Source organism: Lepisosteus platostomus, chromosome 7 (assembly GCF_059453375.1).
Source record: "Lepisosteus platostomus isolate fLepPlt1 chromosome 7, fLepPlt1.hap1, whole genome shotgun sequence".
Lineage (NCBI taxonomy): Eukaryota > Metazoa > Chordata > Actinopteri > Semionotiformes > Lepisosteidae > Lepisosteus > Lepisosteus platostomus.
In genome coordinates this window covers 33,319,687-33,332,888 of record NC_142617.1, presented here as the reverse complement: position 1 = coordinate 33,332,888, position 13,202 = coordinate 33,319,687, and the positions used below count along the sequence as shown (strand labels likewise).

Below are 13,202 nucleotides of genomic sequence, written 5' to 3'. Positions count from 1 at the left end.
AAAGCGCTTTACAGGTAATGGGGACTCCCCTCCACCACCACCAATGTGCAGCATCCACCTGGATGATGCGACGGCAGCCATAGTGCGCCAGAACGCTCACCACACATCAGCTATCAGTGGGGAGGAGAGCAGAGTAATGTAGCCAATTCATAGAAGGGGATTATTAGGAGGCCATGATTGGTAAGGGCCAATTGGAAATTTGGCCAGGACACCGGGGTTACACCCCTACTCTTTTCGAGAAGCGACTTTTATGACTGTTTTAAAGCATTCTGAATTCAGTAACTTGATTGGCGCTTCTTCTCCAAGACAGTGGAAGTAAACTGCTTGTGTTCATATTTGTATTCTGTGTTCACCAACTACTAAGTATAAAGTCATTGAATTCTTAATTTGGATTATAGTAAAATATTTTTAGATGCATTCATTCAGGTTTTGAAAGTATTTTTTTTTAAAACCAAATGTCAGGGTATCCTACACATATACCAAGCCCTCATTACAGCCTAGGTTTTTATACACTTGTCTTGTATCAAATAGGGCTGCTTTCAGAAATCATGCTAGTGTGTTTCAAAGCCTAATTGTGACAATATTTAGTATGAAGTATTCAGTAAGAGGATGTGTGAGACACTTCTGTGTTTTAAAACCTAATTGGGAAAGAGCCAGTGCTTAGTCATGGTGGACACATTCATTGTGAGCTAGCTTAAGTTATAAAATCAGCAAGAACGGTTAGATAAAGTATACCACCAGTCTACTGCAGGTTCAAGTAAGATGCAATACCATACACCAGTACCGACTGATCATCAGTGGCGACTGGAAATTTCCAGTAACAGTATGTTGGGTGGGAGTGAGAGGAGCAGCAGAACAAGTTGTTTACTGTAAAATGCAGTTTTATTTTCCCTGAAGGCTTTCTTAAAAATCAGCAGGACGATTCTCTAAGATTGTTCACATATGTGATCTCAACAGTTTTATCCTGTATTCATGGTTGTTAAAAATCCAATGGTTAAAAACCTAACTGATCTTGTAACAAGCATACATTTTGTTTTTAAAGGGTAAGCTTTGGAAATCTTAAATCCATTTTTTTAATAAAGTGGATTATGGGCACATGGCATAAGTTTATTTTTTTTATATTTCCACGGTTGTATAATCTTGGTAATGTTCTGTTTTAATTCTGACGTCCACGTTTGGAACTTAAGCGTAAAAGCGTGAGAGACCCGTGTTGCACTGCCCAGCTCTTAGAAGATGTGGAGTGTGATAACGCAAAAGACAGCTTTCAGGGTAATGGCCATTTCTCATGTTGACCCCATTCTTTTTACAAGGCCCCATCACAGCCTGGAGACCCTGGCAGCAGCTGTTCAGGAGTCGGAAGGCATTCCTGCTTATCTGCCCAACTGCCTGATGCTCAAAGACTCCGTGCACAAGGCAAAAGAGTGGCTTCAGGAGGTGGAGGCACTGCAGGTACGGCCTTTCATTCTGTGGTTTATTGAATGTTTGCACATGCATCCATTTCTTTGCCTTGAAGCTGGCTCCGTTCTGTGTCTGGCTTAAGCACCTGTGGCAGTTCTCAATTCGGGACAAAGAGATCCTTTCACCTCAACTAGAGTACTTGGAGCAGACAATACATTGTTCATGGGAGCTACCACTGCCTGCAGGCTTGTAGTAGAACCATCAGTTTGCGTGCTGTTCTTGGCAGCAGAGCTGTCAATCGTTTCCTCATGTTGAGAACCCCGGTGGGGTCATTCCAAAGATGGGGCTGATACGGTCGCAAGCAGCCGTGATTATGCAGGACAGTGCAAATGCAGCTTACACAGGTTGCCTGTGTAAATGGACAGTGTCAGTGGGAGCATAAAGCACTTCTGTGTTCTTTCTTCAAAGATATGAATTTCATGCACCCAAGAAGGATTTCCAAGTCGAAATTAGTATGTAAGAGTAATAGGGATTTTGTCAATTTAAAGCAAAATTTACAATTATATATATGTATTGCTTAAAAGAGAAGATATTCGAGATGATTTTTAGTGTAAAAGAAGGAAGGCCCGTTACATGAATAATTTCTGTAATGTGCATCAAAACTTGGCATCCTCTGTGTTTTATTCGGTTTTCAGCTATAACAACTATGTCTTGCAATTATAAAAAAAACATGATTGCTTGTGTTTCTCTCAGCTTGGCGGCCGTGTTCCTGTGTTAGACACCCTTTCTGAAATGGTGTTGCGGGGTCGAGCCATTCCAGTCCAGCTGGACTCCCTTGTACGCCTGGAGTCTCTGGTCTCCGAGGTTCAGGCTTGGAAGGAGTGTGCAGCGAAAACCTTCCTAATGAAGAATTCCCCCTACTCTCTCTTGGAGGTAATGGACTGCAGGGTGCCATGGGAGCAAAAGGGACTGCATTCTTGGGTTCCTGCATTACCCCGTTCCATGTGATGTAAGACGGCAGTCCAGTTTGCACTTAGTTCACAGTGTTTAATTTGCCAGCAAAGTTTGACCGCAAAGGAGAAGCTGCTGTTCTGAAACTGCTTATAAGGACTTGCCAGAAAGTGAATTGAAGTCATAGGGAGCTACCTGTAACTAGGGGAAGAAATCACCAAATTACCTTTGTTGTATTTTACAAAACATTTGGAAATTAACTATTTGTTTACTTTTATTTCTGGTCTTGGACTGTAAATGTGATTCTAATGTGTGAAGAGAAAGGTAAATGATGGACACAGGGCTTTCAATCTGATGCACTTGCCTATTCATGACTGATACAAGTTCACATTTAACTTAATTACAAAGAACAATTAAAGGGGTTTTCAGTGGAATCTTAACTTTTGCACAGTTTCGTATTGGTAGTAATGCCTATATCATAGCACACTGCTACTGTGATAGGCAGGTAAAAGCCCTCATATGGAGTTCTGGCTTCTTAATCGGCCTGTTTGTGTCTGAAGGTGCTGTGCCCCAGGTGTGAGGTCGGGACTGGGGCTCAGAAGAGAAAGACAAAGAAGGCAAAGGAGGCGGCTCAATGTGGAAAGAAGCGCTGTGTGAGGTTGGACTGTCTGAGTGATGTGGAGAGAGCCCTGTCGGAGAGCAAGGACTCGGCCTCTGCTGTGAGTACAGCAGCGCTTCTTACTGGGCAAAGCTCGGCTGACACTCTTCATCACCCCAATCCTTCCTGCGGTTCACGTTTTTCAAGGCCTCCTCAGGTTTTAGTTACTTTTTCTGTGTTTGGATTCAGTGAGATTTTTGACCGATGTAGTGGTTAAGCCTCCAACCCCCCGTCCAGTAACCTTTAATATATGAGCAGGCATTTGTGATCTACATAAGCAGGTGATTTGATGAACCGAGTAATGTTGAGCTCTCAGGGACAAGGTTATCTGCTTGAAAATCAATAAATTTCAAAACGGCAATTGACCTAGAAAACTGGAGCTTTCACAAACCCTGGTTTTAGCATTTCTGATGCATGATTGAGATGCTTGCATTTAACTCCTATCCATGTCCAAGCAAAAACCTAAAACATGGGACATTTGTCATGTTGGCGGGGCATGCTGCATCTGCAGGGGGAGCAGGGGTCATGTCTTACCCTAAGGAAGAATCGGGATGTCTGGTATTATTGGATGTTCTTGTCCCCTGGCGGCAGGGCATGCTGACTGAGAGAACTATTGCTATGTAATTAGTGGCTTTTATAGCACAATTAATTCACATACCAGCTGAGTAAGTCACCGTACTCAAATCCTTATTTCTATTCATGTCCTTTTGATTCTTCTAACAGATGGCAACACTGGCTGAGGTTCGATTAAAGGAGATGGAAGCACTCGGTGCCCTCAGAGCTGCCAATGAGTCCAAACTGCTGCCCACGGCAGACTGTGCTGACCTCAAGGTGTGCGTGTGTCTGAAGCCCCCCGCGGGCGCAATGTTACAGTGCGAGCTCTGCAGGGACGCCTTCCACAGCATCTGCGTGCCGGGGCCCGTCCATCCACAGGCCGCCCAGGCCTGGCTATGTCCGCTTTGCCAGCGCTCGGAGAAGCCCCCACTTGAGAAAATCCTGCCCCTGCTGGCCTCCCTGCAGCGCATCCGAGTACGGCTGCCCGAGGGGGATGCCCTACGTTACATGATCGAACGGACTGTGAACTGGCAGCACAGGGCCCAGCAGGTCTTCTCCTCACACAGCCTCCCCCCTCTGCGGGAGCGAGGGGGGGCCTCGCCCACACAGCACCACTGGCCAGGGACAGCACTCCACACCGCCGAGGCCAGTGGAAAGGTAGGCCCTTCCGTCCTCCTCGTCGCCAGCGAGGCTGGTGTGGTGATGGTCATTGTCACGTGTTGGGTCCCTCCTTTCTGTTCAGTCCAAGTCACAACCTGAAAATATGACTGTTAAACGCTCAAGTTTGAAATGCATACTGTTGCAGCCGTAGCTTGGCAAGTCAGCACGTTGTGTTCTGTGCTGTAGCCATGAAGGGGAACTGCAGTCCCAATTTCTCAGACCACTTATTAAATCTCAGTCACAAACTAAACTCATTGACGTCTTGGGGAAAAAAATTACAAATTTCGAATTAAGCCCAAAATCGTTAACTTTGTGAAAGTACTGCAAGTCGCCATGTTGCAAACTTGCATTCGGGTTTCCACGACCTGCGACGTGAAGCCCGGTTCCAACTCGCTAGTCTCTGTAATGACTAATGTAATGTGATGTATGAGCGAATAGAGACAGCAGACATTGCAACTTGATCTGCATACAGTTAACAAGTATTATTTGTCTGCAAAACCGTCTCAAAATCAAAAGTAATGTTTTATTAGTTTGAAATGAACTCATCAATGCTGATTCCATCTAACCCTGAAATATGACAATAGTGTTGCAGTTCCCCTTTCAAGTAAAGCATCTTGTAAGGGGAAAATGAAAGCAGTGCGTTTTAAGCGACAGACCAAAAGACTTCTTAACAGAGTTTACTATTCTGTATTGTAAAATTAATAATTGTTTCTTCCCAGATTTGCTTTAAAAGATAAACTCCCATTTGGTTTATCTAGTAACAAAACTCCTCAAAGATGTGGAACAAGTTCTAAATACTAGAGAAACCATGTCCGGTCTAGGCTGAACAACAGAGAATTTACAAAGTAGGCACGGAGCTGCCTTCTCCTGGCACAACAACACTGGCCCCCGTAGCTCAATGGGACAGAGAGCCTGAGCAGTCAGTGGCAGCACTGGGGCTTGTGTCCCATTAGCACCTACTGAAAAACAATGACCACTGGGTGCTGGAGGACATGCTATGTGCCTTCCATACTGACTGCCATGATGGGTTGAGGGAGAATCCTAAATTAAGTAATAAGTATAGAAGAACAGTTTGTTTAAAAGGGTCAGTCATGAGTAAATTTGTAAAGACCAGATAGCTGAAAGGTGTTGATGCAAACTGTTAACGGTGGATCTGCATACAAGATAAAACCGGTTTTGTTTTCTAATTTTCTCCCTGCTGGTTTGAGAAGGCTGATTTTGAATCCACAGATGAGGTGCAAGCCCATCTTCCTGTCACGTACACACTGTACAGTTATTGAACAAGTGCAAGAGGCCGAGCTTCAGTCTACCGTTCTCCCTGTCACACAGGATGAACGTGAACACACCTCGGACAGATGCTCATATACTGAAGTCAAACCCTAAATCTCCTTAAGGGAAACATGGAGGGATTTTAAATGTTATTTAACCTCCATTGTGGTTTGCTGTAACCGCTGCTGTTCCCCGGTGGTACAATCCTGTTACCTTTGTTTGCCTGTTACACTGCAGTCTGACATGTCTTAAAAACTTCGGTTTACTGCTGACCCTGAAATTGTACAGCCTTGATTACTGCCCTGAGCTGGACTTGGAGGGTTAAGTTGGTCTATTTGTGTTTACACTTTTTTTTTTGTAGCCTATGAAAACATTTTAATTCTCTACATGTTTTTGTTTTTGACATTGTTTTATCTGTGCAAATCCTGATGATACATGGAGAGATTGTTGGTGTTTCTGGCTGATACAGGCGGTACTGGCTGGAAGGAAAATTATTCATACCATCACTCTCAAGACACTGGAGATGCAGAACTAATGACACTGATTACTGTTAAATATAGTGCCAGTCAGGTACCCTCAGCGATGGGTAATGATGCCTTGGGACCTGATGTAATTTACAGTTCCTCCTCACACTTCCTTTTTTCTGCAGTGTTTCAAATCTGTGCTCTGAAGGCTGCACTTGCCATGCTTCCCCCCACCCCCCCTCCCCCCATTCATTTCTTGTGTTTGCTTATTGCAGCCGGCACATTGCCCTGGCCCAGCCACATTTGCATCGACTCAGGAGTGGAACAGGGCAGGCCAGCCTCAGACGGCCTTTTATACGGAACAGCGATGCATTCCTATTCAGGGTCAGTGCTGCTGCCCCATGGGATTTTCCTGGATTTTGATCTTTGTCTTTCAGCTTGCACTGTATGCGCATTTTTAAATAAGTGCTTTTGGAGACGAGTAGAGACGTGGAACATTTTCACCCTGAGCAGTCATGCCTGGTTTGTAATATAAAGCTTCTTGCGGTGAGAGCAGGTCTGCACCACAGAGGGTGTAAAAACCAGTACCTGTAAACTGCATGGAGCATGCATTTAATGCCAGTAGAAATTAAGAGAAAATCGATGGGGTGAGATCTGGAGCTCGGAGCTGGTAGTTTCTGTCTAGTTCTGTCTGGCAGGGTTTAGGTATTTTGTTTTGTTCTGTGTTCTAACTGTGCTTTTAAGGCTGATCAGGTGCATTTGATTGTTTACTGCCTCCAAGCACACCGGTCTCATGAATTAACACTGCTTTGCTGAAGAGCCACACTTCGGTTTACTCAGAATCAAAGTTTTATTTTGTTAACCTCTTGTCGTATTAAAATCAAGAAATATTATTCTTCGTGGTTTCTTAAATGTAATTTAGCAGCAGGTTTTGGCAAGAACAGCAACGGTATCCTGAAGGCTTTGCTCTCATTTTTCTGACTCAAAACAGTAGTGATGTTCCCTGTCAGACTCTGCTGCAGTATGATATTGTGAATATTGGTTAGACTTGATAACCAAGTCATAAATAAACCACAAAAAGGTGCATTTAAGGGCTTTTTGAAAGAAATTCTGACAAAGACACAAAAAGCTGTGGACTTGGTTTCCAAACCATGATTTAAACTTGTTTGGAGTTTTTTTTTTTTCCAGGCCTGTTTCCTGAGTGTTGTAGTTTCTCTTACAAGACTATTTTAGACGGTCTCCTCTGTTTTGTAAGTGCTAAATGCACTTGCCAGTATCTCCATAAAATAGGTTTAATAGGGCCTGTTAACTAACTGTGGCTTTTTTTCTCCTCAGATCTGAGTCCTGAGCTGGAGGAGTTGATGGTAGAAGGCCTCCTGCTGCAGGTGTCTTTGCCAGAAATCCAGCAGCTCTATCAGATCTTGCTGAACGGACTGACCAGACAGCACACCTCACCAGCAGGGCCCAACTGTGAAAGAACTGGAGCCAAGCAGCACAACTCTCAGGGACGAAGCCCACCACAAAATGAGGTGCTGAGCATCAAGGCAGTAAAATTCTTGCAGGTGTTTGGTTAGGATGCAACTGCTGGAAGTCTGTAGATCTTAAAACAAACCTTGGCTACAATTATCCATTTGTAGTGTTACTTTCAATTAGGCACTTCTCGGTATAATCATACCATGCCATCCATTTGCTTCCTAATCGGCAGCCACAGGTGTGCCAGGAACCAGAGCTGAATGGCACAGGCCTCATACTCCAGAGTTACAAGTGTGTCTGAATCCCACTGATTGGGGATTTATTTTCTGGTTTTTGGTTGCAAGCCTTCTCAACGTGACTTGTTTCATGATTCTAAGAGCTAAACATTCGTAAATCATACGGCAAATGTTAATATGGATTTAATGAAAGCGCAACAGACTTTCCCTGAAGGGAACAGTGTGGGGGAGATGTGATGAGATGTTTCTGGATACTGTTTCAGAACTGAATTGATTGGGGAAAAGACATCATTGTGCTTCTACATCCTGCAGGGCCCTTTGGTTTTCATTCCATCCCTGATTGTAATTAAATGCTGGGGCTAATTAATTGAATGAGAGAACCCGTGAAGCACACAGGACTCTGGCATTCGCAATGTGGCTGAGTGCTGCCGTGTTTTCACAGGACGGAAGCTGCAGTCTTAAGAAGGAAGCTGTGAATGGGGCGGAGAAGAAGCAGAAGCGGCGTCTGGAGAAGGATGGGTTGAGTGGCGAGAGGAGGGACAGAGTGAAGAAGCCCCAGAAGAAGAAGCCCAAACTGAACAAGGAGAAATCCCGGGACGGCAAAGCAGCCTCCGCCTCTCCCTCCACACACTCGGACCTCTCCCACTCGGATGACTCGGAGGAGGATATGGCCTTGTGTCCGGCAGAGAAGTGCCAGCAGCCCGAGGGAGAGGAGGTCAGTCTTGCTACAGGGGCAGGTGATGCTGTAGTCTCTCCAGCTTGCTGGCTAACCATGCCACAGCTGGTGGTTCTGCAGCTAATGCTACATCATGTATTACAAAGCAACAGTTGTGCTATTTCTTGGTATTCGTGTTCAGTGGCCTTTGTTTTCAGGGAAGCATATCCTTTCGTAATGCCCTATGCAATGTACATCCAGAATTGGACAGGTTTAAAATTGCTCTCATCACATTTTCTCAAATGCAATGAAATGCGGTTCCTTCATGTGATCCTTTTGACACCATGGAGATTTGGCCAAAGAAAATAGATGGACAAGTTACACTTGTAAGATGATACACGTGCATGTTGTATGCAATGAGCACTGCTCTGAGCAAGGCTGTCTCATCTCCCTGCAGGTGGACTGGGTCCAGTGTGACGGCAGCTGTAACCAGTGGTTCCACCAGATCTGCGTGGGCGTCTCCTCGGAGCTGGCCGAGAAGGAGGACTATATTTGTGTCCGCTGTACTGTAAAAGATGGCCAGATAAGGAAATAAGGAGCACAGAGGTCTGGTGGGGGACTAGAAGACCTACCAGTTTGTTTTGTAAGCCACAGGGCTGGGTGTGTAACTGACCCCCCCCCCCCATCCTTCCCCCTTTTCTCTCCTTCCCCTTTGTTAAAAAAAATCAACAAGAAAACCACGGTGCTACTTCCCTCCTCATGGGACTGTTTTCCAGGACTTTCAGACTCTTTGGTCACTTTTGTATTTTTTGATTTCTTCCTCCTATGAACTCTTTGTGGTTGTCTAAAGTCGCAGGATGCCGAAGTGTGCTGCAGGGGTTTCCATCCCATTGGCTCGAGAGAGAGAGAGATCAGTGAAGCACCTTGTGAAGAGCAGCGTTCTTTCTCATACCTCTGGGATTGTCCTGCATGCTGAACCAGAGAATACTGGGTGCAGGGAATCTTTCACCAAATATTAAAAAAAAAAAAGTACAAGAGAAACTTATTTTTTTTGGAAACCCACTGCTTAGTACTAGCATCTGGATAATATGAAATAGTTTTCTTTTTTGTAGTTTAGGTTTATTTATCTGAGCAATAACTGGTCTATGTCTGAGTTCAGTGGCTTGAAATCTCTTCTGAACAGTGTGTTGGTGCTTTAGCATTGGTTGATGTACAGAACGCTCACCGTTAGACTGTAGGGACGCACAGATGGACTAGTGATGTAGCAGACAGGAAGAACTTTGTAAAGTAAAACTGCCACAGCTGTACTTTGGCTCTTTTTTGGGGGTAGCTTGTTTCAAATGTTGCAGTTTATATTGTGGAATAAAACCCTTTGTTCTGTTATTCATTTTCCCCTTTATTTTTGGGAGGAGTGGTCCATGTTTAGTCTCATTTGTTGCTGCTGCCAGAGGCAAATCAGAATGCCAGCTCAAGAGAATTTCTCATATTACCTGTTCTGGTCCTGAAGCAGTGCTGTTCTTTCTTTTTCCTCTAGCTGGATTTTTCACCACAGGCTGAATTCTGAATTCTGTGTTAAGCCATATTTTGTGTGTTCATCTCTGACAGCTCTGGATGCAGTTTGCATTTCTGTACCAATCCACTTTTCAGAACTCCCCTTCTTCAGTAGTGCAGCCTGACGTGTAACCAGCTGAACCTCTGCAGCAGAATCTACAAATGCTTTCTTTGGGGTTGTCTGATACACCATCTTTCTCACCTGTCTGTTAAACTGATCATCGGTCATGAGCTGTGATGTCAGAAATAAGATCAGTAGGTTCTGTATGCTGAATGTGTTGGAAACAATATGCTTGAAGTGGGTTCATCTGAAACACAGGATGGAGTGCATAAACAAGTATAAACCAGACGTCTACACAAGCAAGCACATTGGTTACCTCTGGTGATGCATAGCTCAACTGGAATAAAAACCAATAGACCCTGTGTATACCTAGGGCCACAGTTAGGGGCCATCACACCATTTAACCTAAATCTTAACATACTATTAAGAGATGGAGTTGTGCGAGGAGATGAAAGCCCACTAATAAGGTGACAATAACATGTTTTTTATGGGAATGAGAGTGAAAAGTATATACGTTTTGATATTATTTTAATTTGTTGTGAAGACCATGTTTGCATTCATCAAAATACTTCCAGATGCATTCCTTAACATACTCTGCAAAGGAAGAAACCACTTATCGCTGCAACAAATGTTGACTTCCTTTTTTTGTATCAGGTACACAAACATATATTATACAGATTGCCATTTCTTATCAGCTGGGTTAATCAGCAGTACGTCTACTATGAGTCTCAGGCTAGTGGTTGGTGTGGCCACTGCTGGACACGATACAAGTTAAACAAATGTGATGCGTGCTGTGAATTAAGTTGCACATGCTGTTGTGTGGGATCTGTCTGTTCCTGTTATAGAGTGTGCTCAAGCATGTGTCTGTTTCCTGGTCTCGGAGCCTAGGATGACGCCTATCCCAATGCATCTCATGAGAGTTAGAGCTCAGAGGGCACCCACACCATAGTAACTTTCATTCCCATTTCTCTTGAGAGCCCCTGTTGCACAAAGATCGTCCCTCTGGACTGTTATCCCATCAGGTTGAGCCCACAAGGAGGGACGGCGAGGGACTCTCTCATTGGAACACCAGGCAGTCAGGTTTCCATCAACTGCTGAGGAGTGGAGTTCTGTCAAGACGAGACCCTCCTTCCCAGACCATCACTCTTGACACTCCCATGGATTGGTCTGCTGTATACCGCAAGCATCATACTGCAGATCAGCACCACACTTGCTGTCCTCCATCAGGCTGCTCTACACGAAACTTGGATTGCTAAGGAGGACTTCGCTCAAGTCGGTGGCTCCAGCTGAGGTGTTGCTGCAGACTTACCAATGACAAGGGTATTGTTCCAAGATGGGCATACTGGTTTGTTTTACTTCGGGTTACACCATTGCATGCTCCCTAGTTTATAGTCTAGAAAAGTAATATTGTGCTTCTGCAACAAGGTCATTTGAGCACAGTGTGTCATTTGTTAATCACGACTGCTGAATTAAAGTCATCAAATGTATTCATATTCACATACATGAGTGTTTCTAAAAACATGCATTGATGTCACTTTCTGTTGTTGCTCTGCATCCTTATTCCTCAGTATCTCTGTATTTTCTTTGGAGGGGGTCATGTTTGGTTCATGATAGTTTAAAAGAAACAATCTAAGCTTTTCATTAAATTGTCATTTGTGGTTGGACTCAATATTTTAGGAGTTTGTTTTTTGCAGCTCTGTTACAGTACGTCATACTCGCAGTGGTGGGATGAGATTTTAAAAAACAAATAGAGGAATAGGGCAAATGTTCAGTTCAAATCTGCAGACCCAATCTTTCTACCCCCGATGTGGACTGAAGGTTGGTTGGTACATTTCCTGCCTGGGTGAGTTCTTGCTAGAACAGATTCTGCCCCGAGTGATATGATCTTTCACAATGTTCAAAACGAGAAGAGATAAGTCATGTTTACATTTTGTGACTGCCCGATTGTACATGTTGTAATGGAATCTTTTACAATAGGCCTGCCCTGTAAAACACAAAGGGGATATAAAAAGTCTAGACACCCTTATTGAAATTGCAGGTTTTTGTGATGTAAAGCCAGAAATCAAGATAAATCATGTCAGCCATTTTTCCATCTTTAATGTGACCTTGCAACCAGCAACATTCAAGAGAAAACCAAATAGATCAATAGGAAAAATTGAAATTAAAAAAAATCTACAACAGCTTGGTGGCATAAGTGTGCACACCCTTTTATAATGGGGGCTGTAGCTGTGTTCAGAGTTAACCAATCACATTCAAAATCATGTCCAAAGGGAAGTAGTATACACCTGCCATCAATGAAAGTGATTCTGATTAACCCCAAATAAAAATCAGCTGTTCCTGTTGCATTGCCTTGAAACCTTCATGGTTGTATCCTACTGGGATAGCCATGGTCTGCAAGGAGTTGAGAAAACATCTACGGGATCTTATTGTTGAAAGGTACCGATCAAAGAGAGGGGTATAAAAGAATATCAAAGGCATGGAATGTACCCTGGAGCACTGTGAAGACTATCCTCAATAAGTGAAGAAAATGTGGCACCACATTTACATCACAAAACCCTGCAATTTCATTAAGGGTGTGTAGACTTTTTATATCCACTGTAATGCGGCTGCAAAGTACAAACCAGTTGCTCTTTTATTTACAGAGCAAGGGACCAAAAGAAAAACTAGAACGAAAGCATAACTCTTAATTGAAGATCTAGCACAACAGGCACCTAAGCAGCTTATCGGCTTCATAGTACAAACGCGTTCAAAAACCTTCTCTCTCAAACTCAGAATCTCCCACAATGCAACAAACTCACAGTTTTACAGTCGCACAAGTTTCTTTTCCCTCAGTTTTGGCTGCTGCTTTCTCTCTTTCTGCTGGTGGGTTAAGCATTACAGAGGAGCTGCCTTCTGCCCTCTAGAGAGCGGATCTAATCAACCCAGAAAACCTCTGCTTCCTGGTTTTTAAGCTGTTGCTGACCAGTTGTTTTCCTGCAGCTGTTCTGGTGCCTGAGGGCAGCAGCTCATTTGCTGCAGCATGCTGGGGAATGTGGTCCAGACCAGGGCCGCCATCTTGTCTCAGCCTGTTGCTCTCTTGCTGTTGTGTGCTCGTGAAAGTCATTTATACAGATAGACCCATTCCAAAATCTTAATGGAAACTGGACACTGCTTTGTACGTTGCTCAAGTGTAGTGACTGTTAATATGTAGACTTTATTTGGAATATTTTATAGTTTTTAGATATTTGAATATTAATCTTATGTTTTCCTGTAGTCTTTCAACATCGGTCAA

At 43.8% G+C, this 13,202-nt stretch overlaps 1 protein-coding gene across 3 annotated transcripts in view; it reads left to right on the top strand.

Annotated features, from left to right (window-relative positions):
- kdm5ba (lysine demethylase 5Ba) overlaps positions 1 to 9,702 on the top strand; it is a 44,818-nt gene extending 35,116 nt beyond the window's left edge. For all 3 annotated transcript variants that reach the window (XM_088639913.1, XM_088639911.1, XM_088639912.1), the window contains exons 20-27: positions 1,311 to 1,449; positions 2,152 to 2,331; positions 2,910 to 3,068; positions 3,731 to 4,219; positions 6,231 to 6,339; positions 7,291 to 7,484; positions 8,107 to 8,379; positions 8,777 to 9,702. In XM_088639913.1, coding sequence (XP_088496039.1) covers positions 1,311 to 1,449; positions 2,152 to 2,331; positions 2,910 to 3,068; positions 3,731 to 4,219; positions 6,231 to 6,339; positions 7,291 to 7,484; positions 8,107 to 8,379; positions 8,777 to 8,914 — 1,681 coding nt within the window. In that variant the 3' untranslated portion in view covers positions 8,915 to 9,702. The remainder of the gene's footprint in view (positions 1 to 1,310; positions 1,450 to 2,151; positions 2,332 to 2,909; positions 3,069 to 3,730; positions 4,220 to 6,230; positions 6,340 to 7,290; positions 7,485 to 8,106; positions 8,380 to 8,776) is intronic.
- Positions 9,703 to 13,202: the final 3,500 nt, after the last annotated feature.